A 27,499-nucleotide genomic window follows, 5' to 3' on the forward strand; every position below is an offset into this window, starting at 1 on the left:
AGGGAATTTACATGTATTTGGAAAGGCAATGACTGATTCGGGACAGTCAACATGGCTTTGTGCGTGGGAAATCATGTCTCACAAACTTGATTGAGTTTTTTGAAGAAGTAACAAAGAAAATTGATGAAGGCAGAGCAGTAGATGTGATCTATATGGACTTCAGTAAGGCGTTCGACAAGGTTCCCCATGGGAGACTGATTAGCAAGGTTAGATCTCACAGAATACAGGGAGAACTAACCATTTGGATACAGAACTGGCTCAAAGGTAGAAGACAGAGGGTGGTGGTGGAGGGTTGTTTTTCAGACTGGAGGCCTGTGACCAGTGGAGTGCCACAAGGATCAGTGCTGGGCCTTCTACTTTTTGTCATTTACATAAATGATTTGGATGTGAGCATTAGAGGTACAGTTAGTAAGTTTGCAGATGACACCAAAATTGGAGGTGTAGTGGACAGTGAAAAGGGTTACCTCAGGTTACAATAGGATCCGGACCAGATGGGCCAATGGGCTGAGAAGTGGCAGATGGAGTTTAATTCAGATCAATGCGATGTGCTGCATTTTGGGAAAGCAAATCTTAGCAGGGCTTACACACTTAATGGTAAGGTCCTAGGGAGTGTTGCTGAACAAAGAGAACTGGGAGTGCAGGTTCATAGCTCCTTAAAAGTGGAGTCACAGGTAGATAGGATAGTGAAGAAGGCGTTTGGTATGCTTTCCTTTATTGGACAGAGTATTGAGTACAGAGGTTGGGAGGTCATGTTGCGGCTGTACAGGACATTGGTTAGGCCACTGTTGGAATATTGCGTGCAATTCTGGAGTCCTTCCTATCGGAAAGATGTTGTGAAACTTGAAAGGGTTCGGAAAAGATTTACAAGGATGTTGCCATGGTTGGAGGATCTGAGCTACAGGGAGAGGCTGAACAGCCCAGGGCTATTTTCCCTGGAGCGTCGGAGGCTGAGGGGTGACCTTATAGAGGTTTACAAAATTATGAGGGGCATGGATAGGATAAATAGACAAAGTCATTTCCCTGGGGTTGGGGAGTCCAGAACTAGAGGGCATAGGTTTAGGGTGAGAGGGGAAAGATATAAAAGAGACCGAAGGGTGGTACGTGTATGGAATGAGCTGCCAGAGGATGTGGTGGAGGCTGGTACAATTGCAACATTTAAGAGGCATTTGGATGTGTATATGAATAGGAAGGGTTTGGAGGGAAATGGGCCGGGTGCTGGCAGATGGGACTAGTTTGGGTTGAGATATCTGGTCGGCATGGACGGGTTGGACCGAAGGGTCTGTTTCCATGCCGAATATCTCTATGACTCTCGACAAACTAATAGGAGTAGAGGCAGATAAGTCCCCTGATACCAATGACTTGCATCCTCGGATCTTAAAAGGGGTGGCTACAGAGATAGTAAATACAAAGGTCATAATTTTCCAAAAATACATGGATTCTGGATAAGTACCAGAGGATTGGAAACCTGTCAATGTGACACATATTCAAAAAGGCAAAAAGGTGGGTCACTATAGGCCAAATAGTCTAACATTCATTGTTAGAAAAATATTGGCATCAGATTATAACTTAATCAAACAGAGTCTGCATAACTTAATGAATGGAGAATTGTGTCTAATTTAATAGATTTTTTTTTATTGAGGAAATCTCAAAAAGAATGAACAAAGGGGAACCAGTAGGTGTGTTATATTTGTACTCAAGGATTAGTGAAAGGGCAGGAAAGTGGGCATGAAGGATGTCCAATCCGCCATGCTCCTATTTAATGATGGAGCAGTCTACTCCTGTTCCTTTTTCTCACACTTATTGTTAGCCAAAACTTAATTTTAATTTTATGCATGTTAATTCTCATGCATGTTACATTGAAGATGCAATCGATAAAAATTGTGAAATTTGGTAATTCAGAATACAAATCGATTTTAATTTTGATTTTGTTTTCAAACATAAATCGAATGCGTGCATTTTATTTATTATATCTGCAAATTATGCATTCCCTCCAAAAGACAATTTACCAAGTATTTGGTTAAAGAATGCCAAGTTTTGATGGTGAGTAATTCTTGTTGCAGGCTGGACTGGGCGATGCGCCTGCGCGCTGTGGACCGGCCGGTTGCCATGGTGCCAGGCCGCCGCCGCCATGATCGCTCCCCGTATGAAGTCGCGGTCAGGCCGTTCTCAGGTCGAGGGCTCAACTTCTCAGAACCACCCTTCCCACAAAGTCTCCGACAAAGATCTTTCAGGAAAGCAGGCGGTAGGTGAGCGCCCGCGTTACGGGCTGGGAGGCGGACTCTATCCCGGAGAGCCGTCACCAAGCGGCTGGATCCTGCCCCGTCTACCCCCCAAAGAAAAACCCAGTGAACTCCCACAAACCCCAGTCAACCCGTCAACTCCCACCCCACCCCCACCCCCACTCCCAACCCCTGTCCCCCCCACCCCTATCACTCCCCACCCCCAACCCCTGTCCCCCCAACCCCTGTCCCCCCCACCCCTATCACTCCCCACCCCCAACCCCTGGCACCCCACCACCCCCAAACCCCCGTATCTCACCCCCCACCCCAACCCCAACCCCAACCCCGTGTCACCGCACCCCCACCCCTGTCACACCCCCCACCCCGTCACACCCCCCACCCCGTCACACCCCCAACCCCGTCACAACCCCAACCCCTGTCACACACCCAACCCCTGTCACACCCCACTCCTATCACCCCCCACCACCCCCCATCACCCCCCATCCCTGTCACCACCCCACAAACCCCCATCACCCCCCACCCCCCCACCCTGTCACTCCGTCACCCCCTACCCCGTCACCCCCTACCCCGTCACCCCCCACCCCCAACCGCGTGTCACACCCCCAACCGCGTGTCACACCCCCAACCCTGTCACCCCCCAACCCCCATCACATCCCCAACCCCCATCACATCCCCAACCCCCATCACATCCCCCACCCCTGTCACCCCCCCACCCCTGTCACCCCCCCACCCCTGTCACCCCCCCACCCCTGTCACCCCCCCACCCCTGTCACCCCCCCCACCCCTGTCACCCCCAACCCCTGTCACCCCCCCAAACCCCGTCACCCCCCCAAACCCCGTCACCCCACCAACCCCCGTCACCCCCCCCAACCCCCGTCACCCCCCCCAACCCCCGTCACCCCCCCCAACCCCCGTCACCCCCCCAAACCCCGTCACCCCCCCAAACCCCGTCACCCCCCCAACCCCCGTCACACCCCCAACCCCCGTCACCATCCACCCCTGTCACCACCCCACAAACCCCCATCACCCCTCACCCCGTCACCCCCCTCCCGGTCGCCCCCTGGCACCCCTCCACCCCCAAATCCCCGTATCTCACCCCCCACCCCAAGCCCTGTGTCACCCCCCAAACCCCTGTCTCCGCCCACCCCGTCACCCCCCCAACCCCCGTCACCCCCCCAACCCCCGTTACCCCTCCAAACCCCCGTCACCCTTCCAAACCCCCGTCACCCATCCAAACTCCGGTCACCCCCCCCCCCAAACCCCGGTCACCCCCCCAAACCCCGTCACACCCCACCCCTGTCACCCCCCCAAACCCCGTCACACCCCACCCCCGTCACCCCCCCCAACTCCCGTCACCCCCCCAACCCCCATCACCCTCCACCCCTGTCACCACCCCACAAACCCCCATCACCCCTCACCCCGTCACCCCCCTCCCGGTCGCCCCCTGGCACCCCTCCACCCCCAAACCCCCGTATCTCACCCCCCACATCTCACCCCCCACCCCAAGCCCTGTGTCACCCCCAAACCCCTGTCCCGCCCACCCTGTCTCCGCCCACCCAGTCATCCCCCCAACCCCCGTCACCCCCGTCACCCCCGTCACCCCTCCAAACACCCGTCACCGCTCCAAACACCCGTCACCACCCCAAACCCCATCACCCCCCCAAAACCCCGTCACCCCTGTCACCCCCAACCCCCCGTCACCCCCCACCCCCAACCACCCCCCCACCCCCAACCCCCATCACATCCCCAACCCCCACCACATCCCCCACCCCTGTCACCCCCCACCCCTGTCACCCCCCACCCCTGTCACCCCCCACCCCTGTCACCCCCCACCCCCGTCACCCCCCACCCCCGTCACCCCCCACCCCGTCACCCCGCAACCCCCGTCACCCCGCAACCCCCGTCACCCCCCAGCCCCCGTCACCCCCCAGCCCCCGTCACCCCCCAGCCCCCGTCACCCCCACCCCTGTCACCCCCACCCCTGTCACCACCCAACCCCCTGTCACCCCCACCCCCTGTCACCACCCAACCCCTGTCACCCCCACCCCCTGTCACCCCCCCCCGTCACCCCCCCACCCCCTGTCACCCCCCCACCCCCTGTCACCCCCCCACCCCCTGTCACCCCCCCCACCCCCCGTCACCCCCCCAACCCCCGTCACCCCCCCAACCCCCGTCACCCCCCCAACCCCCGTCACCCCCCCAAACCCCGTCACACCCCACCCCCGTCACCCCCCCCAACTCCCGTCACCCCCCCAACCCCCATCACCCTCCACCCCTGTCACCACCCCACAAACCCCCATCACCCCTCACCCCGTCACCCCCCTCCCGGTCGCCCCCTGGCACCCCTCCACCCCCAAACCCCCGTATCTCACCCCCCACATCTCACCCCCCACCCCAAGCCCTGTGTCACCCCCAAACCCCTGTCCCGCCCACCCTGTCTCCGCCCACCCAGTCATCCCCCCAACCCCCGTCACCCCGTCACCCCCACCCCCAACCGCGTGTCACACCCCCAACCGCGTGTCACACCCCCAACCGCGTGTCACACCCCCAACCCTGTCACCCCCCAACCCCCATCACATCCCCCACCCCTGTCACCCCCCCACCCCTGTCACCCCCCCACCCCTGTCACCCCCCCCACCCCTGTCACCCCCCCCACCCCTGTCACCCCCCCCACCCCTGTCACCCCCCCCACCCCTGTCACCCCCCCCCACCCCTGTCACACCCCCCCACCCCTGTCACACCCCCCCACCCCCGTCACCCCCCCAACCCCCGTCACCCCCCCCAACCCCCGTCACCCCCCCCAACCCCCGTCACCCCCCCCAACCCCCGTCACCCCCCCCAACCCCCGTCAACCCCCCCAACCCCCGTCAACCCCCCCAACCCCCGTCACCCCCCCAACCCCCGTCACCCCCCCAACCCCCGTCACCCCCCCAACCCCCGTCACCCCCCCAAACCCCGTCACCCCCCCAAACCCCGTCACACCCCCAACCCCCGTCACACCCCCAACCCCCATCACCATCCACCCCTGTCACCACCCCACAAACCCCCGTCACCCCTCACCCCGTCACCCCCCTCCCGGTCGCCCCCTGGCACCCCTCCACCCCCAAATCCCCGTATCTCACCCCCCACCCCAAGCCCTGTGTCACCCCCCAAACCTCTGTCTCCGCCCACCCCGTCACCCCCCCAACCCCCGTCACCCCTCCAAACCCCCGTCACCCCTCCAAACCCCCGTCACCCATCCAAACTCCGGTCACCCCCCCCAAAACCCCGGTCACCCCCCCAAACCCCGTCACACCCCACCCCTGTCACCCCCCCAAACCCTGTCACACCCCACCCCCGTCACCCCCCCAACCCCCGTCACCCCCCCAACCCCCGTCACCCTCCACCCCTGTCACCACCCCACAAACCCCCATCACCCCTCACCCCGTCACCCCCCTCTCGGTCGCCCCCTGGCACCCCTCCACCCCCAAACCCCCGTATCTCACCCCCCACATCTCACCCCCCACCCCAAGCCCTGTGTCACCCCAAAACCCCTGTCCCGCCCACCCTGTCTCCGCCCACCCAGTCACCCCCGTCACCCCTCCAAACACCCGTCACCGCTCCAAACACCCGTCACCACCCCAAACCCCATCACCCCCCCAAAACGCCGTCACCCCCCAACCCGTCACCCCTGTCACCCCCAACCCCCCGTCACCCCCCACCCCCAACCACCCCCCCACCCCCAACCCCGTGTCACACCCCCAACCCCGTGTCACACCCCCAACCCCCATCACATCCCCAACCCCCACCACATCCCCCACCCCTGTCACCCCCCACCCCTGTCACCCCCCACCCCTGTCACCCCCACCCCTGTCACCCCCACCCCTGTCACCCCCCACCCCTGTCACCCCCCACCCCTGTCACCCCCCACCCCCGTCAACCCCCACCCCCCGTCACCCCCCCACCCCCGTCACCCCCCACCCCTGTCACCCCCCACCCCTGTCACCCCCCACCACATCCCCCACCCCTGTCACCCCCACCCCCTGTCACCCCCACCCCCTGTCACCCCCCCACCCCTGTCACCCCCCACCCCCGTCACCCCCCCACCCCCGTCACCCCCCCACCCCCGTCACCCCCCCACCCCCGTCACCCCCCCACCCCCGTCACCCCCCCACCCCCGTCACCCCCCACCCCTGTCACCCCCCACCCCCTGTCACCCCCCACCCCCTGTCACCCCCCACCCCCTGTCACCCCCCACCCCCTGTCACCCCCCACCCCCTGTCACCCCCCCACCCCCTGTCACCCCCCCACCCCCGTCACCCCCCCCACCCCCGTCACCCCCCCCACCCCCGTCACCCCCCCCACCCCCGTCACCCCCCCCACCCCCTGTCACCCCCCACCCCCTGTCACCCCCCACCCCCTGTCACCCCCCCACCCCCGTCACACCCCCCCACCCCCGTCACCCCCCCCCACCCCCGTCACCCCCCCCCACCCCCGTCACCCCCCCCACCCCCGTCACCCCCCCCACCCCCCCCACCCCCGTCACCCCCCCCACCCCCGTCACCCCCCCCCCCCACCCCCGACACCCCCCCCCCCCGTAACCCCCCCCACCCCCGTCACCCCCCCCCCCACCCCCGTCACCCACCCCCCACCCCCGTCACCCCCCCCCACCCCCGTCACCCCCCCCACTCCCGTCACCCCCCCCACTCCCGTCACCCCCCCCCACCCCCGTCACCCCCCCGCACCCGTCACTCCCCTGCACCCGTCACCCCCCCGCACCCGTCACCCCCCCGCACCCGTCACTCCCCCGCACCCGTCACTCCCCCGCACCCGTCACTCCCCCGCACCCGTCACTCCCCCGCACCCGTCACTCCCCCGCACCCGTCACTCCCCCGCACCCGTCACCCCCCCGCACCCGTCACCTCCACCCCTGTCACCTCCACCCCTGTCACCTCCACCCCTGTCACCTCCACCCCTGTCACCTCCACCCCTGTCACCACCCAACCCCTGTCACCCCCACCCCTTTCCCCCCACCCCTTTCCCCCCCCAACCCACGTCACCCCCCCAACCCACGTCACCCCCCCACCCCTTCAACCCCCCACCCCTTCACCCCCCCCACCCCTTCAACCCCCCACCCCTTCACCCCCCCCACCCCTTCACCCCCCCACCACTTCACCCCCCCACCCCTTCACCCCTCCAAACCCCCGTCACACCCCCAACTCCGTCACCCTCCACTCCTGTCTCCCTCCACCCCGTCACCACCCCACAAACCCCCGTCACCCCCCATCCCGTAACCCCCCACCCCAATCCCTCTGTCACCCCAACCCCTGTGTCACCCCCCCAAACCCCCCGTCACCCCCCACCCCTAAACCTCGCCCCTAAAGCTCGCCACCTCAACCCCGACATCCCCCAACCCATCACCCCACCCATCCCCAAACCCCGTCACCCTAAACCTGTCGCTCCCCAACCCCCATCACATCCCCAACCCGCATCACATCCCCAACCCCCATCACATCCCCAACCCCCGTCACCCCCAACCCCCCCACCCCCTGTGTCACCCCCCACCCCCTGTGTCACCCCACACCCCCTTCACCCCCACACCCCCTTCACCCCCACACCTCCTTCACCCCCACACCTCTAAACCTCGCCCCTAAAGCTCGCCACCTCAACCCCGACATCCCCCAACCCGCCACCCCACCCATCCCCAATCCCTGTCACCCTAATCCTGTCGCTCCCCAACCCCCGTGACCCCATACCTCCATCAACCCCCAACCCCCGTCACCACCCCACTCCAACCCCGCCACCTCAATCCCTGACACCCCTAACCCGTCACCCCACCCATCCCCAATCCCCATCACCCTAATCCCGTCACCCCCCCACCCCCGTCACCCCCCCACCCCCGTCACCCCCCCACCCCCGTCACCCCCCCACCCCCGTCACACCCCCCACCCCCGTCACACCCCCCACCCCCGTCACACCCCCCACCCCCGTCACACCCCCAACCCCTGTCACACCCCACCCCTGTCACCCCACATTCCTATCACCCCCCACCACCCCCCAACCCCCGTCACCCCCCCCAACCCCTGTCACCCCTTTAAACCCCCGTCACCTCCCCAAACTCTCGTCACCCCCCCCAAACCACCCGTCACCCCCCATCCCTGTCACCACCCCACAAACCCCCATCACCCCCCACCCTGTTACCCCGTCACCCCCCACCCCCAACTGCGTGTCACACCCCCAACTGCGTGTCACACCCCCAACTGCGTGTCACACCCCCAACCCCGTCACCCCCCAACCCCCATCACATCCCCAACCCCCATCACATCCCCAACCCCCATCACATCCCCAACCCCCGTCACCCCCCCCACCCCTGTCACCCCCCCCACCCCTGTCAGCCCCCCCACCCCTGTCAGCCCCCCCACCCCTGTCAGCCCCCCCACCCCTGTCACCCCCCCACCCCTGTCACCCCCCCCACCCCTGTCACCCCCCCCACCCCTGTCACCCCCCCCACCCCCGTCACCCCCCCCAACCCCCGTCACCCCCCCCAACCCCCGTCACCCCCCCCAACCCCCGTCACCCCCCCAACCCCCGTCACCCCCCCCAACCCCCGTCACCCCCCCCAACCCCCGTCACCCCCCCCAAACCCCGTCACCCCCCCAAACCCCGTCACCACCCCACAAACCCCCATCACCCCTCACCCCGTCACCTCCCTCCCGGTCACCCCCTGGCACCCCTCCACCCCCAAATCCCCGTATCTCACCCCCCACCCCAAGCCCTGTGTCACCCCCCAAACCCCTGTCTCCGCCCACCCTGTCTCCGCCCACCCCGTCATCCCCCCAACCCCCGTCAATCCCCCAACCCCCGTCATCCCCCCAACCCCCGTCATCCCCCCAACCCCCGTCAACCCCCCAACCCCCGTCAACCCCCCAACCCCCGTCAACCCCCCAACCCCCGTCACCCCCCCAATCCCCCGTCACCCCCCCCAATCCCCCGTCACCCCCCCCAATCCCCCGTCACCCCCCCAATCCCCCGTCACCCCCCCAATCCCCCGTCACCCCCCCAATCCCCCGTCACCCCCCCAATCCCCCGTCACCCCCCCAACCTCCCGTCACCCCCCCAACCTCCCGTCACCCCCCCAAACCCCCGTCACCCCCCCAAACCCCGGTCACCCCCCCAAACCCTGTCACCCCCCCCAAAACCCCTCACACCCCACCCCCGTCACCCCCCCCAACCCCCGTCACCCCCCCCAACCCCCGTCACCCCCCCAACCCCCGTCACCCCCCCAACCCCCGTCACCCCCCCAACCCCCGTCACCCTCCACCCCTGTCACCACCCCACAAACCCCCATCACCCCTCACCCCGCCACCCTCCTCCCGGTCGCCCCCTGGCACCCCTCCACCCCCAAACCCCCGTATCTCACCCCCCACTACTCACCCCCCACCCCAAGCCCTGTGTCACCCCCAAAACCCTGTCTCCGCCCACCCTGTCTCCGCCCACCCAGTCATCCCCCCAACCCCCGTCACCCCCCCACCCTCCCACCCCCGTCACCCCCCTACCCTCCCACCCCCGTCACCCCCCTACCCTCCCACCCCCGTCACCCCCCTACCCTCCCACCCACGTCACCCCCCTACCCTCCCACCCACGTCACCCCCCTACCCTCCCACCCACGTCACACCTCCACCCTCCCACCCCCGTCACCCCTTCAAACACCCGTCACCACCCCAAACCCCGTCACCACCCCAAACCCCGTCACCACCCCAAACCTCATCACCCCCCCAAAACCCCGTCACCCCCCAACCCGTCACCCCCGTCACCCCCAACCCCCCGTCACCCCCAACCCCCCGTCACCCCCCACCCCCAACCCCGTGTCCCACCCCCAACCCTGTGTCACCCCCCCCACCCCCGTCACCCCCCCCACCCCCGTCACCCCCCCCACCCCCGTCACCCCCCCCCACCCCCGTCACCCCCAACCCCCGTCACCCCCCCCAACCCCCGTCACCCCCCCAACCCCCGTCACCCCCCCCAACCCCCGTCACCCCCCCAACCCCCGTCACCCCCCCCCCCCCAACCCCCGTCACCCCCCCCCAACCCCCGTCACCCCCCCCAACCCCCGTCCCCCCCCCAAACCCCGTCACCCCCCCAACCTCCGTCACCATCCACCCCTGTCACCACCCCACAAACCCCCATCACCCGTCACCCCCCTCCCGGTCGCCCCCTGGCACCCCTCCACCCCCAAATCCCCGTATCTCACCCCACACCCCAAGCCCTGTGTCACCCCCCAAACCCCTGTCTCCGCCCACCCTGTCTCCGCCCACCCTGTCATCCCCCCAACCCCCGTCATCCCCCCAACCCCCGTCATCCCCCCCAACCCCCGTCATCCCCCCCAACCCCCGTCATCCCCCCCAACCCCCGTCATCCCCCCCAACCCCCGTCATCCCCCCCAACCCCCGTCATCCCCCCCAACCCCCGTCATCCCCCCCAACCCCCGTCATCCCCCCCAACCCCCGTCATCCCCCCCAACCCCCGTCATCCCCCCCAACCCCCGTCATCCCCCCCAACCCCCGTCATCCCCCCAACCCCCGTCATCCCCCCAACCCCCGTCATCCCCCCAACCCCCGTCATCCCCCCAAACCCCCGTCACCCCTCCAAACCCCCGTCACCCCTCCAAACCCCCGTCACCCCTCCAAACCCCCGTCACCCCTCCAAACCCCCGTCACCCCCCAAACCCCGTCACACCCCACCCCTGTCAACCCCCCAAACCCCGTCACACCCCACCCCCGCCACCCCCCCCAACCCCCGTCACCCCCCCAACCCCCGTCACCCCCCCAACCCCCGTCACCCTCCACCCCTGTCACCACCCCACAATCCCCCATCACCCCTCACCCCGTCACCCCCCTCCCGGTCGCCCCCTTGCACCCCTCCACCCCCAAACCCCCGTATCTTACCCCCCACATCTCACCCCCCACCCCAGGCCCTGTGTCACCCCCAAACCCCTGCCTCCGCCCACCCTGCCTCCGCCCACCCAGTCATCCCCCCAACCCCCGTCACCTCCCCACCCTCCCACCCCCGTCACCGCCCCACCCTCCCACCCCCGTCACCCCTCCAAACACCCGTCACCCCTCCAAACACCCGTCACCCCTCCAAACACCCGTCACCACCCCAAAACCCCGTCACCCCTGTCACCCCCAACCCCCCGTCACCCCCCACCCCCAACCCCGTGTCACACCCCCAACCCCGTGTCACACCCCCAACCCCGTGTCACACCCCCAACCCCGTGTCACACCCCCCACCCCCGTCACCCCCCACCCCCGTCACCCCCCACCCCCGTCACCCCCCACCCCCGTCACCCCCCCACCCCCGTCACCCCCCCACCCCCGTCACCCCCCCACCCCCGTCACCCCCCCACCCCCGTCACCCCCCCACCCCCGTCACCCCCCCACCCCCGTCACCCCCCACCCCCGTCACCCCCCAACCCCCGTCACCCCCCAACCCCCGTCACCCCCCAACCCCCGTCACCCCCCAACCCCCGTCACCCCCCCCACCCCTTCACCCCCCCCACCCCTTCACCCCCCCCACCCCTTCACCCCCCCCGCCTTCACCCCCCCCGCCTTCACCCCCCCCGCCTTCACCCCCCCCCGCCTTCACCCCCCCCGCCTTCACCCCCCCCACGCCTTCACCCCCCCACGCCTTCACCCCCCCCACGCCTTCACCCCCCCCACGCCTTCACCCCCCCCACGCCTTCACCCCCCCCACGCCTTCACCCCCCCCACGCCTTCACCCCCCCCACGCCTTCACCCCCCCCACGCCTTCACCCCCCCCACGCCTTCACCCCCCCCACGCCTTCACCCCCCCCACGCCTTCACCCCCCCCACGCCTTCACCCCCCCCACGCCTTCACCCCCCCCACGCCTTCACCCCCCCCACGCCTTCACCCCCCCCACGCCTTCACCCCCCCCACGCCTTCACCCCCCCCCACGCCTTCACCCCCCCCCACGCCTTCACCCCCCCCACGCCTTCACCCCCCCCACGCCTTCACCCCCCCCACGCCTTCACCCCCCCCACGCCTTCACCCCCCCCACGCCTTCACCCCCCCACGCCTTCACCCCCCCACGCCTTCACCCCCCCCACGCCTTCACCCCCCCACGCCTTCACCCCCCCCACGCCTTCACCCCCCCCACGCCTTCACCCCCCCCACGCCTTCACCCCCCCCACGCCTTCACCCCCCCCACCCCTTCACCCCCCCCCCACCCCTTCACCCCCCCCCCACCCCTTCACCCCCCCCCACCCCTTCACCCCCCCCCACCCCTTCACCCCCCCCACCCCTTCACCCCCCCCACCCCTTCACCCCCCCCCCACCCCTTCACCCCCCCCCACCCCTTCACCCCCCCCACCCCTTCACCCCCCCCACCCCTTCACCCCCCCCCACCCCTTCACCCCCCCCACCCCTTCACCCCCCCCACCCCTTCACCCCCCCCCACCCCGTCACCCCTCCCACCCCGTCACCCCTCCCACCCCGTCACCCCTCCAAACCCCCGTCACCCCTCCAAACCCCCGTCACACCCCCAACTCCGTCACCCTCCACTCCTGTCTCCCTCCACCCCATCACCACCCCACAAACCCCCGTCACCCCCCATCCCGTAACCCCCCACCCCAATCCCTCTGTCACCCCAACCCCTGTGTCACCCCCCCAAACCCCCCGTCACCCCCCACCCTTAAACCTCGCCTCTACAGCTCGCCACCTCAACCCCGACATCCCCCAACCCATCACCCCACCCATCCCCAAACCCCGTCACCCTAATCCTGTCGCTCCCCAACCCCCATCACATCCCCAACCCCCATCACATCCCCAACCCCCATCACCCCCAACCCCCGTCACCCCGTCACACGTCCCACCCCCGTCCCCCCCCACCCCCTGTGTCACCCCCCACCCCCTGTGTCACACCCCCACACCTCCTTCACCCCCACACCTCCTTCACCCCCACACCTCCTTCGCCCCCACACCTCTAAACCTCGCCACCTCAACCCCGACATCCCCCAACCTGGCACCCCACCCATCCCCAATCCCTGTCACCCTAATCCTGTCGCTCCCCAACCCCCGTGACCCCATACCTCCATCACCCCCCAACCCCCGTCACCACCCCACTCCAACCCCGCCACCTCAATCCCTGACACCCCTAACCCGTCACCCCACCCATCCCCAATCCCCATCACCCTAATCCCATCACCCCCGTCACACCCCCCACCCCTCACCCCCGTCACCACCCCACCCCAAAACCCTGCCACCTGAACCCCGCCACCTCAACCCCTGACACCCCCAACCCTGTCACCCCACAATCCCAATCTCTGTCACATCTAATCCTGTAAACCCCCACCCCACCCCCACACCCACACCCACCCGTGTCACCCCCAACCCCTGTCACACCCCTCCACCCGCCACCCCTGTCACACCCCTCCACCCGCCACCCCTGTCACACCCCTCCACCCGCCACCCCTGTCACACCCCTCCACCCGCCACCCCTGTCACACCCCTCCACCCGCCACCCCTGTCACACCCCTCCACCCGCCACCCCTGTCACACCCCTCCACCCGCCACCCCTGTCACACCCCTCCACCCGCCACCCCTGTCACACCCCTCCACCCGCCACCCGTCACACCCGCCACCCCGTCACACCCCTCCACCCGCCACCCCTGTCACACCCCTCCACCCGCCACCCCTGTCACACCCCTCCACCCGCCACCCCTGTCAACCCTCCACCCCACCCCGTCACCCGTCCACCCCCTGTCACCCGTCCACCCCCTGTCACCTGTCCACCCCCACCTGTGTCACGCCTCCAACTCCTGTCACCCCTAACCCCATCAACTCCTACCTCTCCCTTTCACAGCCCACCCGCACTCCACCCCCTACCTCAATCCCTGTCACCCCCAACACATCTCAACCCTGTCACCCTGCTCTCCCACCCCCAACTCGTCACCCCTCACCCCCACCTGTGTCAATCCCTACTTCAAACCCTGTTGACCTCCACCCCCACTCCCATCAACCCTCCCAACAAACCAGCTTATTCCCCCCATGCAAAGCACCATCAAACTCCCCAATAAACATCCATTTGATCATCCATTAAACTCCCCAATAAAAGTCCCTATTAACACTTCCATCAATACCCCATTCTCACCCCCATCAGCCCCCTCCAACAACCCATTGATCAACCCCCAACATTTCCCATTAACCTTATCATCAACACCCCATCAATCACCCACCATCAAAACACACTCATGATCCCCCCAGTCATTTCCTCAACAAACCCCCTTCACCCTCTATCAACCTCCCAACATCCTCCTCATCCCAGTCAACTCTCAGCCCCATTCCAGTCAATTTCCCAGCAAACACCCCCATCAACCTCATCAAATATTGCCCCCCCATTAACATCCTCAACAACTTGCCATCATTATCCCCAAAGAATACCCAATCTCTCAGCAAATCCTGATCAAACTCCCATCAACACCCCAAGAATCGTCATAAGCAACCAACAACAGCACTCATCAAAGATCTGCAAAATCAAATAAAAACTTTACAAACAAGGATAAGATCTGTGGATGCTGGAAATCAGAAACAAACACAGAAGTTGCTGGAAAGCAGATCTGGCAGCATATATGGAGAAATCAAAGTTAATGTCGCTGAACCCGAAACGTTAACGCTGATTTCTCTCCACAGATGCTGCCAGGACTGCTGAGCCTTAACAGCAATTTCTGTTTTTTCTTTATTGATAATCCACCACCATGGGAAATGTTTGGAATTAAGAGAGAGATTTTTAATCATAAAAATCATAAGGTGCCACTTTATCTTACTGGATAACTCCGGGTGCAAAATGGAGTTTATCCCATAAACACTAACAGTGTTCTGACTTGCTCAGTTTACTGCAATCATAAATGCTACAAAAGCTAGAAATTGAAATTTGCGTGGCACAATAATCCATAGAGGCTCCATGAAATTATCACAGTAACATGCACCAGATAAAGATGATTGAAGAGAAGTGGATTTAGAAGAATGAAATCATGTGTGTGGGTGAAACTGAAAAATATAGGAATGTAAGAAATCAGAGGTGATCGGCCACACTGCTCCCTTGTACTGTTCAGTAAGATCTATACTTTCCTGTCTGTTTTTCAAACCTCTTGATTCCTCTAGTTCAAAAAAATCTAACTCCATTTTGAAAATATTTGGTGACTCAACCTTCACAGCTGTCTGGGCTACAGAATTCCAAAGGTTAATGACCTTCTAAGAGTAAACTAAATTCTTCGTCATTTCTTTTTAAAACTTTATTCTGAAACAATGCCCTGAAATGTTCTCAGTTCCCCACAAATCCTCTCAGCCTCTATCTACTCTTCTAATTTCCTGTTGAAAATTATAACCTCCTTCAGCATCTGCCATTGCTTATCCATAATCTTTAAATCTATATTACCAGTCTAATTTAACCAACTCTATCTTCGTACCTTTAGAATTGTCTTTATTTAACTTAAAGACACTTGTTATAGACCTAGATAAAAAACTGAAAATACTGGAAATACTTGGCAGATGTGGGCAGAGAATGGCACAGTGGCTCGTTGGTTACACAGCACTAGGGACCCGAGTTTGATTCGAGCCTTGGGTGTCTGTCTGTGTGGAATTTGCACATTCACCCCGTGTCTGCGTGAGTTTCCTCCGAGTTCCTCCCACAATCCAAAGATGTGCAGGCTAGGTGAATTGGCCATGCTAAATTGTCCATAATGTGCAGGAATGTGTATGTTAGGTGCATTAGTCAGGGGTAAGTGTAGAGTAATAGGGTCGATGAATGGGTCTGGGTGAATTCCTCCATGGAACGTCAGTGTGGACTTGTTGGGCCAAATGGCCTGTTTCCACATGTAGGGATTCTGTGATTCTATGAGAACCAGAGTTAGCATTTCAACTTGAATATGGCTCTTTAGAATTGATGGAAGGAAGAAGTGTGATGAGCTCTCTGCCATTGGAAAAGTATGTGTTTGGGAAAAGATAAAAAGTTATCAGGGATAGGCACAAATGTGGATTGGAGATTGCAGTCAAATCAGCTATTATTGAATGCCTGGGTAGGTTTGAAGGACTGAATGGCCTACTGCTCCTTGTTTGTATGTCTTTAAATGGGAAAGATATTATGGAACAGAAGGAAAAGGGAATGATAATGTAGTGAAGGGGCAAAGCATTTGTTAAGAGTATATTTGAATGACAAAATAATAACAACTCTGCCTGAAAGCAGTAACATGAAAAACAAGACTTAGACTGGGGATATGGCAAAAAAATCGAAATGAGGTCAAAGATCATGTCCTCAAATTGTTGACTTTAACATTAAGTCCATACAAAGATAGTAATGAAACAACAGATTGGTCTAGAACAATTGGCAGTAGCAGAATTATTATCAATAGGTGATATCCAAGGAAAAGAACTAAACAACATACTAACCAAAGAAAGGGCCTCTAGTAATAATCCAAAATTGTTGTACTCATTGTTGAGTCTGGAAGGCTGAATGCTGAACTGAAAACTGAGATACTCTTCCTCAAGCTTCTATTGAGCTTCATTGCCGAGTGTTGAGGCTGAAGTCAGAGTGGAATGGCATGGAAAAAGTAGATGATCCTAGTAAACTTAGGATCTTGGGCTACAGACTGAACAGATGAGTTCAGTAAAGCAAATATCCAATCTGTCTTGGTCTCCCAAGTATACTGGAGACCATGCTGTGAGCAATGTATGCAGTATACTAATGTGAAAGAAATGCAAGTGATTTGCTGTTTCACCTGGAGGGAATTTTTGGAGCTTTGGATGATAAAAAGGGAGGTTTGCAATCTTTGGAGAAGATTCATAGTTTAGGTTGTGTATCAGGTTGTAAGTTTGCTCGCTGAGCTGGTTGAACATCATCACTGAGCTTCCGATGAAAGCTTCTGTCTCACATGCTATTTATACGTCTTGGTTTATTGTGGTGTGTGATATTACTTCTGGTTCTGTTTCTGAGACGTTGATAAATGGGGTCCAAGTCTATGTGTTTGTTAATGGAGTACCAGTTTGAATTTTTTTATCCCTGATAACTTTAGGAATTCCCATGCATGCATTTGTTTATCCTGTCCCAGGATGGGTGTGTTGTCACAGTTGAACTGGTGTCCCTCTTCATCCATGTGTAGGAATACCAGTGATAGTTAGTCATTTCTTTTAGTGGCTAATTGGTGTTCATGTATCCTGGCGGCTAGTTTCCTGCTGGTTTGTCCAATGTTATGTTTGTTGAAAAGACAGAAATATTGTAATCCTACCAGCAGACAAAGGGCGCATGACCGTCATCCTGAACAGAACACAATACATTGAAAATGGAAACACACTACTCACAGATACCGATACCTACTAACAGGTGGTGATGGACCTGACTCCACAACTGGAAAACCACATTACAGCACCCTGAGGAAACTACAGGTGAAATTAACTATACAGACCTCCAAAGAATGAAACCTGAAGGATCCAATACATCCTATTTCTATGCATTACCAAAGGTACATAAACAAGGGCGCCCCTCAGACCCATAGTCTCACCTCTTGGTACACCGACATACAGACTAGCAAAGGAACTGCAACGCAAAATGAAACACCTAGTAGAAGACTCAACCCGCTCCATCCACTCTACCCAATAATTCCTTTGCATAATCAAAAAAACCAAGGTAGAGGACGACAAGGTCATGGTTTCTTTTGACGTGATGGCCCTATTCACATCAATAAACATCACCCAGGCCAAGGAAACACTGGCCTCACTGCTAGATGAACCAAGGACACAATCGACTGACAGCACCAACTCTATCAGCAAGGACAGCATCTTCAAACTAGTAGACATGGACCTCACAACCCACTTCACCTTCAATGACAAGATCTACAAACAAATCAACAGGATGCCTATGGGACCACCAATATTAGGACTCTTAGCAGAAGAAGTTATGCAGAGGTTAGAATGAACAGCCCTTTCCACGGTCAAGCCCAAGCTTTGGGTCCGCTATGTGGATGACACCTTTGTCATTGCAAAGTGCAATAAATTAGAAGCAACCCACAAACACAAAAACCACTTCCTTGTCAGTATCAAGTTCACCAAAGAGGAAAAGAACAACAAAAGACTCCCCTTTGTAGAAGTCACAGTAGAACGAAAAGGCAATGGAGAGCTACAGACCAGCATCTACAGGCAAGCCATACACACTGACCAAATAATCAACTGCAGGAACAATCACATTCCTGATGCAGAACTTATGTTCAAAACATCGACTCTGCTGCTCTTAAGATGCTGTCTGGCTGGCTGTGCTTTTGCAGCGTCACACTCTGATCTCCAGCATTTTGCAGTCCTCACTTTCCCGTACAGGAGCAATAATCCCAACTCCTACAAACGATGCTGCATCAGGACATTATTTAAATGAGCCACAACATACTGGCCCACCCAGGAACTATGAGAAGCTGAGGAAAAACACCTATACAATGTATTCAGGAACAACGCGTACCCAATAAGCACAGTCCGCCAATTCCTGCACAACAGACCTAAACAAGAAGACACAATGTGCCCAGAGACTCTAGCCACCCAGCCTTACATTTAAAGACATCTCGGAGATGACAACCAGATACCCTGGCCCCTCGGCACCATGGCAGCCCACAAACTTATCTCGACACTGAAACAGCTCCTGATTAATTTAAAGGACCCTGTACCAACAACCAGCAGAATGATCGTCATATACAAAATACCCTGCATGGACTGCAACAAACATTACATTGGACAAACGGACAGGAAGTTAGCCACCAGGATACATGAGCATCAACTAGCCACCAAAAGACACAACCAACTGTCACTGGTATCCATACAAGCAGATGAAGAGGGACACCAGTTCAACTGGGACAACACATCCATCTGGGACAGGCTAAACAAAGATACACATGAGAATTCCTAGAGACCCGGCATTCAAATCGGAACTCCATTAATAAACACATCCATTTGGACCCCATTTATCGACCTCTCAGAAACAGAACCAGAAGTGATATCACCCACTACAACAGACCAAGACACACAAATAGCAAGCGGGACAGAACACCAATGCTTCATGGGAGGGTCACTGATATTGTTACCTAGTATGGTAACGAAACGTCTGAGAACAAATCTACGGCTCAGCGGGCAAATTTCCAACCCAAAAATGGAGGTGTTAAAACAGCAGGTATTGCATCTCCAGCACTTGAATGGAAGCATGGCATTGGACAGATGTGTTGGATGTAATTGCTGTGTGGACCAGAAGGGTTGTTGTAGAGGCGATTGTCCCTCTGGAATGCTGGAAGGGAAAGGGAATATGTATTTGGTGGGGCATCTCGTTGGATGGGCAGAGATGATGGAGGATGGTCCAGTAAACGTGAAGGCTGCTGAATGAATGATGAGGTCAAAGGGAATACATCAAAGGTCTGGGATGGTAGAGAAGGGGTGACAGGAGAATTGTGGGAAATATAATTGACTTGGTTGAGAGAACTGTCAGCCATATTGGTGGGTTGATTCAGGGAAAAGAAACACATTAGAAGCATTGGAAAGGAAACTGGCATAAATAGGATAGATGTGACAGAGATGAATAAGTTGGATGCATGAGCAGAACAGATTTGTTAGCGAAGCTGGGAGAATGGAATATAGTCATTACTGGAAGCAGGAAATTAAGAAATGTACTGAATATAGCTATAGGAGTCAATGAGCTTTTTGTGAATATTGACCATTAGCCTATTTTAAAAAGTGGAAACTAAAAAGACAAGGAAAGGAAGACTAAAGTTGGAGGTGGTCATATAAAGACCACAGATTGGTAAAAATTCTTGGAGTTTTCTGATTTGGAGCTAAAGCAGAAAACTGTGTGAATACTGTTATCAATGTACTGGAAAGAAAAGGTAAGGGAGGGGACCTGAGTAGCAATGGTAGAAGGAGTATACTACGTATCCCACAAAATAGTCAGAAATAGCTAGGACATGTTCTCATTGCAACACCTTTTATTTGGAACAAGTACATAAAGGGAAAAGTTGTTCAATGATCTCAGAAACATGTAAAAATATGAAGGGAATAGAGAAGAAAGAAGCAGGGAGGTTGTTTCCCCCACTAGCGGGTGAAACTAGAACGAGGGGGCATAACCTCAAAATTAGGGGGAGCAAGATGTAGGACTGAGTTGCACTTTTTCACCCAAAGGGTTGTGAATCTGTGGAATTCCCTGTCCCGTGAAGCAGATGAGGCTACCTCATTATATGTTCTTAAGGCAAAGATAAATGGATTTTTGAACAGTAAAGGAACTAATGGTTATGGTGAGCAGGCAGGTAAGTGGAGCTGAATCCCCCAAAAAATCAACCATGATCTTATTGAATAGTGGAGCAGGCTCAATGGGCCAGGTGGCCTACTTCTCTTATTTTGTTTGTCTTATGTTCTCAATGCAAGAACAAGCTAAGCCAGATGGAAATGGGTGTTAGTGAAGGAGGACTATGTGGTTCTCTCTTTCAAGAAAAAAACAGTGGATGTTGAAGGATTCATAAGTAAGATAGAAAATGTCTGGATAAAGGAATGCAAGACAAGTTAGTTAGAAATTTTTGAGTAGATTTGTAGCTCAGGTTGATTATAAGTATTTAAGTTAGCATGCTAAGCTGGAAGGTTCATTTTCAGACGTTTCATCACCATACTAGGTAACATCATCAGTGAGAGTCTCTGGTGAAGCACTGGTGGTATTTCCGGCTTCTCTATTTATAGGTCTTGGTTTCTTAAGGTGGGTGATGTTTTTTTCGGTTCTGTTTTTTTCAAGGGAAGGTAGATAGGGTCTAAATCAATGGGGTTCTGGGTAGAATGCCGGGCCTCTAAGAATTCTCTTTGTTTCGCCTGTCCTAGGATGTAGGACACCACTTTGACCGGGACAACACACTCATTCTGGACAGGCTAAACAAAGAGAATTCTTAGAGGCATGGCATTCTGACCCGAACTCCATCAATAAACAATTCCTGATGAAGGGCTTTTGCCCGAAACGTCGATTTTTCTGCTCCTCGGTTGCTGCCTGACCTGCTGTGCTTTTCCAGCACCGCCCTAATCTAGACTCTGATTTCCGGCATCTGCAGTCCTCACTTTTGCTTACATTGATTTAGACCCTATTTACCTACCCATTGCAAAAAATAAGAACCGGAAACGACATCATCCCCCTTAAGAAACCAAGACCTATAAACAGAGAAGCAGGACATATCAACAGCGCTTCACAGAGACCTCACTGATGATGTTACTTAGTATGGTAATGAAACATCTGAAAACAAACCTTCAAGCTCAGCGAGCTAACTTACATACTGAAGTTAGTTAATAAGAAAACAGTTATTGGCAAGATCAAGCTAAAAGGGTGTGGCTCTGCTAGAGCAGCCCAGTTTGTAGATCTTGGGAAGCAGGAACAAGAAAACTGTCCATTTTTGAATGATAATGACATTTAGATGTGTGAAGGGAAGAGCTGCACAGGGGATTAGTCCATGGCATTTTAGGAAACAGTGGATTGTTGTTTCACAATGTCATATCTTGACTTTAATTATTCATCACTGCTGGGTACAGGCTGAAGTATGGTGCTCAATTCTGTGTTCTATACTCAGGATGGATGCTAAAACTTTGAAGTGATGCAGAACAGGTTTACTGGAATAGTAAATAAGGAGATGCTGTTTGCAACCAGATTCAAATGACTGTCAATAGATCCAAAGATTAAAATAAGTGATTTTCTTAATGCCCCAATTGATGATCTGAAATGCATTGCCTAAGAGACAAGTGCAATAACTTTCAAAAGTTATAAAATTCTAAAGGGAAATAAATACAGGGATAAGAGAAAAAGAGAGGCAAGTGGACCGAATTGGATACCTCATTCTAAGTACTAGAACCAGCATAATGGGATCAATTGGCATCCTTCCATATTGTGCATTTATCATTCTCTAATACACCCACGGCTGGCAGTTACAAATGATGGTGTTGTCAATGTATCAGCCAAATCTCCAAGAGTTATGATATTTTGACATAATAGTACTCAAACACGAATGCTAAATTCTGAGGCAGGCTGAAAGCCAGTTAGCAAGCGTGAAAGAAAAACAGCAACATAGATTATAGTATATGTGCTAGCAATTGTAGTAAATAGTCATAGAGTCACTGAAGTGCAGGCACTAGTCCTCCCTCCCTTTTTTTTAGTTCCTTTCCCCTATTGAGCAACATCCTTTCCCATCATTTCTTCCCACTCCCCTCCTCACTATATCCCAGTTTCTCCCCCACTTCTCACTTCTCCACCGTCTTCTTTTTATTTCTCCTCCCCTCCTTAATGTTCAACACATGGTTTCACCACTGCTAACTTTCATCCTTGCACATTTTGCACATAATCCTCATGATATTTCAACTCAATTTATTTGACTTAATTTATTCCCTAAGTGTTACATTTTTAAATATTTCTTTAATATTTATCTGGACTCCGGTGTCTAGGTTTTTACAAATAATATGGAAATCATCTAAGTAATATTGAAATATAAATGTGTTTTGTATATTTCTGTGATACAAAAAAACTCCTCACCACTGTGATCCAGATGGGAATTGAGTAACTCTGGCCAGTTATCCCATTGTGATTTTTCAGTGTGTGTGTATGGCTAATATTGTTAGCAAGATTATACAGCTTAATTTTCCACACTGGAAAATATTGTTGAAATGTGTTGACCTGAATTTTCAATCTCTGCAGTAAAGTGAGTGTTCATTTTTACTTGACAGTTGTCACATTTTAGCTTGGTGGATATTGATTGTGCTCTCAATGATATTTTTTAAAATTCATAAACTTTGGACATACACACTAAATCATTCTCTGCTATTTAAATTCCTTAAAATTTTGTTTTACTAATGATTTGGAGATGATGGTGTTGGACTGGGGTGTACAAAGTTAAAGATCACACAACACCAGGTTATAGTCCAACAGGTTTAATTGGAAGCACGAGCTTTCGGAGCACTGCTCCTTCATCAGGTGGTTGTGGAGTACACAGTTGTAAGACGCAGAATTTATAACAAAAGTTTACAGTGTGATGTAACTGAAATTATACATTGGAACATACCTTGATTGTTTGTTGAGTCTTTCATCTGTTAGAATGACCATGTTAGTTTCACTTCTTTCATATGTAAATCACAAAACTTTTTTTAGAAGTTACATTCTCAGGTTAACCTTAACAATTGGTGTCAGCCCAGATAATGTGTTGAAGCTGTTCACCCCCTCCGTGCTGCTGTTTGTGCCATAATGTTTAGACTGATTCTAATTTAAAACATGAGTTAACAGAGTCTTACATGGATTCATGCAGTTTTTGAGCAAAGTACAATGTAACTCTGCAAGTACAAATTCACCCCACAAACGTAAATGTGTGTGTGTGTGTGAGAGAGTGTATATGTGAGTGTAAAGGAGTCTGTGTGTGTGTAGGTATGTCTGTGTGTCTGTATAGTGCATGTGCTGCAACCGACAGGGTACCCTTCATTGTCCAGTACTTCCCAGGAGCCGAAAAACTACGCTATGTTCTTTGCGGCCTGCAACACATTATCAATGAGCACGAGCATCTCGCCAAGACCTTCCCCAAACCTCCACTGCTCGCCTTTAAACAACCTCCAAACCTCAAACAGATCATTGCTCGTAGCAAACTGCCCAGTTTTCAGGACAACTCCATACAACCCTGTCACGGTAGGCGCTGCAAGACATGTCAGAGTGTGGACATGGATACCACCATTACGCATGGGGACACCTCCCACCATATACGTGACAATTACTCATGCGACTCAGCCAGCGTTGTCTATCTCATACGCTGCAGGCAAGGATGCCCTGAGGCATGGTACATTGGGGAAACCGAGCAGAGGTTACGGCAAAGGATTAATAGCGCTCTGAAAGCTAGTGCCTTCAATTAAACCTGTTGGACTATACTCTGATGTTGAGTGATTTTTAACTTTGTTTTACTAAGTCAGTTCTCCAAAAGTCTCATCCAGTAACTCTGCCTTTCATAAATCACAAGCTTGAATTATTAATACAATAAACACACATTTATCATTGCATCTAAAGTGCTGGTGATTACTACAGTGGAAATGTGATTGTTGCATTTCATAAATTTGCCAGTCATAACAGGAATTGTAAAAGGTATGGATACTCTGATAAGAATAAATTCATTAAATTTTCAGGCTGCTGTGTCACGCAAGAATTTTAGCAGCTTTAGTATTTTCTAAGGGAAGTAATGGGAAAGACAGATTGATGGGTGTATATTTAGATTGATTTATCTAAAATGACTGGCCAAGGCTCATAGGGCCATCTGAGTAAAAATAACATTTTAAGTTTCATCCAGTATCAATTGACAAAATCACCAATTTTGCAAATGACTAATGAGGCAATCAAAATGTCTTGATTTTGGAAAGTTGGGAGGCAGAAGTTTCAAGAGTTGGGAGGCAGAAAGCAGAAAGTTGTAGGTCAATTAGCTTGATATCTATTGTGGGGAAAGTATCAGAATCAACCCTGAAAGAGATTACAATTATAGAGATTTTTATTTCACCTGTTCAGATATATTTTCTACACACCGCTGAAGCAAGTGAGACAAACCCAAGCCTTATGGCTCATTGGTAATGTTCCATTAGAGCACCATCACATTTTCTACTGGCATATAAGAAGTAGGTAGTTGGAGGTGGAGTGGGGCCGATTGAAGCCAAAGACGGTGACATAGTTATTTTAATCATCCTATGCAGACGTGTTCGACACAATCAAGGGCAGGTGGAACTTGAACTCAGACCTTTTGGCTAAGAAGTAGAAACTCCTGCGCCACAAGCCCGAAGAATATAACTGTAATCTTAAAAAAAAACTCAATTGGAAAGATTCAGCATTGTTTTGTAAAAGAAGGGTCATATTTAATCATTTGTTAGAGTTCTTTGAAGGAGTAACATGATAAAGGAGAGCTAGCAGATTACAGTACTTGGATTTCTGGAAGATATTTGATAACGTGTCATTTTGTGGAAAATAAATGCCTCATGATGTATTGGTAACCAGCATGGATGGAAGATTGGCTGACTGGCTGGCTGGCTTGCTAGCTTACAGAAAAAAAGGATTTTGGCCTTTTTGGCAGGTTGTGTAGCCTGTGCTGGGACCTCAACTTTTTATAATTTATGTCAATGACTTAGATGAGGGGACAGTGGTAGTTAAATTTTCTGTTGATATAAAGATGGGTCTGACAGTATGTTGTGAGGAGCACATAAGGAGTTTGCAGACTGATATAGATAGGTTGAGTGAAAAGGCAAAGATCTAGCAGGTGGAGGATAATGTGGGAAAATGGGAAGTTTGAGTATGTTAGAAAGAAAATTAAAAACAGAGTATTACTAAATCAGAGAACACCTGCTGAATTCCAGGGTGCAGAGAGATTTGAGTGCTCAAGTGTATTAAAAAGAACTCATAGAATATGGGCATTGCTGGCTGGGCCAGCATTTATTGCCCATCTAAAAGCCTGAAGAACCACTGCATTTTTGTATGCTGTAGGTAGACCCACAATCTCATTGTGGAGGGTGTTCCAATATTTTGTCCAAGTGACACTGAAGGAATGGTGATATATTTCCAAGACTGGATGGTGAGTGGCTTGGAGAGGAACTTGCAGGTGGTATTGTTCCAATGTCCTTCGAGATAGTCGTGATCATGGCAGTCTAAGGAATTTTGGTAATTTTGAAGTGCATCCTGCAGATGGTATATAATGTTGCTGCTGAGCATCGATGGTGGAGGAGGTGAATGAGTCACAAAGTGTGAGTGTGCAGGTTCAGCATGTAATCAAGACGACTGCGAATTCTATCCTTCATTACAGAAAAGGATCAGACTGATACCTCCAGTGAATGGGTTGTCGATGAGGATAGATTGAGCTGGGTTTGTTATCAATGGTGTTTAGAAAAGGAAGAGGTGACCTGAATGTAGATGTAAGATCCTGTATGGTTTTGAGCAGGTTGATGTGGAAAGTATATTAGTTCTTATGGATGAATCCAGAACTAAGAGCTTTGTTTTAAAATTAGGGTTCACTCTTGAAGAACAGGGATGAGGAAAAGTTTATTTCTGTCAGAATTGTGCAACTTTGAAACTCTTTGTCCGAGAAGGCAATGAAATGGAGTCATTGAATTTTTTTCAGTCAGAGCTAGACAGTTTCGAGTTAGGCGAGGAAATCAAAAGTTATTAAAGGCAAGCTGAATTGAAATTTGGAGCACAAACAAATCAGCCACAATCTTACTGAATGGTAAAGGAGGCTTGAGAAGCCGAATAGCGTACTTCTACTCTAATTTTGTATCTTCATAAAGGAGATATCTGACATGGACTGAGAATTCATTGCCTTTGATTTTGACATAGGTAAATCAACATTATAATAAATGATTATGGTTGATTGTATGTTTATTAACAGGATGAAAAAGTGCCTGGGGTGCAAAGAAAAAACACACTGGCCTGGAAATTTATTTCCTCTGAACAAATCTCTGATCTGATCCAACTAACAGTGGATGGAGTCCAAAAGTAAGTAATAAATATGTTAATGGTCAATTTGGAAACTGTCCGACTGGACTTTGATGCAAAAGTGCATCGAATTAGTGAATGTTTTTCAAAAGTAAATTGCTTTTAAAGATCCAAGATAATGTTTAATTCCCAATATTGTTATCCATTCTGTTTTGCATCTTACAACCATCTAACGACCATGTAATAATAAGTGGAGTCCTTCTCCATCATTTTACAGCACTAAATTATAGTTGTTGTTAGGACAGTTCTCACTTTATAACAATAGTGTAAAGTGTTAGTGAGTCCATGTCTCTCAATGTATAATATGGGTACATGACTGAGGAATAATTCTCCTTCAAAGCAAAATCTCCAACATCTTAAGTTTGGATTACTACCTGAGCCATGGACAAAGTATTAAATAAAGTGAAGGAGCTACACACAGGGATTCTGGGTAATCCAAGATGGAGGACAGGAAAAGTTTTTGGCTGGAACAGCTGGTCCTTTTTTGAGGTATTTTAGGTGTTGGAGGTGATTTCCTCGAATTCCAGGTGCAGCAATTACTGTTTTATATGCTGTTGCATTGTTTTGGAACGTTGGAGAAATAAAAAGTCAAAACAGCAGCAGTTTTAAAAGGGAGAGGAACAGACAAAGGAAGCACATGGTGAGGTCAGTGCAGAAGAGAGAGAGAGAGAGAGAGAGAGAGAGAAAGAAACTGACAGAGCAGTGAACCTGAACAGTTACTGCCTTTGCT

The 27,499-nt window shown here is 54.5% G+C and overlaps 1 protein-coding gene across 2 annotated transcripts in view; it reads left to right on the forward strand.

Moving 5' to 3' along the window:
• Positions 1–2,122: 2,122 nt before the first annotated feature.
• Positions 2,123–27,499, forward strand: part of cabcoco1 (ciliary associated calcium binding coiled-coil 1) — a 134,642-nt gene continuing 109,265 nt past the window's right edge. For both annotated transcript variants that reach the window (XM_043712316.2, XM_087999112.1), the window contains exons 1-2: positions 2,123–2,242; positions 26,663–26,769. In XM_043712316.2, coding sequence (XP_043568251.2) covers positions 2,129–2,242; positions 26,663–26,769 — 221 coding nt within the window. In that variant the 5' untranslated portion in view covers positions 2,123–2,128. The remainder of the gene's footprint in view (positions 2,243–26,662; positions 26,770–27,499) is intronic.

The sequence above is a fragment of the Chiloscyllium plagiosum genome, unplaced genomic scaffold (assembly GCF_037043375.1).
Source record: "Chiloscyllium plagiosum isolate Xiang-an unplaced genomic scaffold, Cpla_swu_hap1 HiC_scaffold_22, whole genome shotgun sequence".
NCBI classification, from domain to species: domain Eukaryota; kingdom Metazoa; phylum Chordata; class Chondrichthyes; order Orectolobiformes; family Hemiscylliidae; genus Chiloscyllium; species Chiloscyllium plagiosum.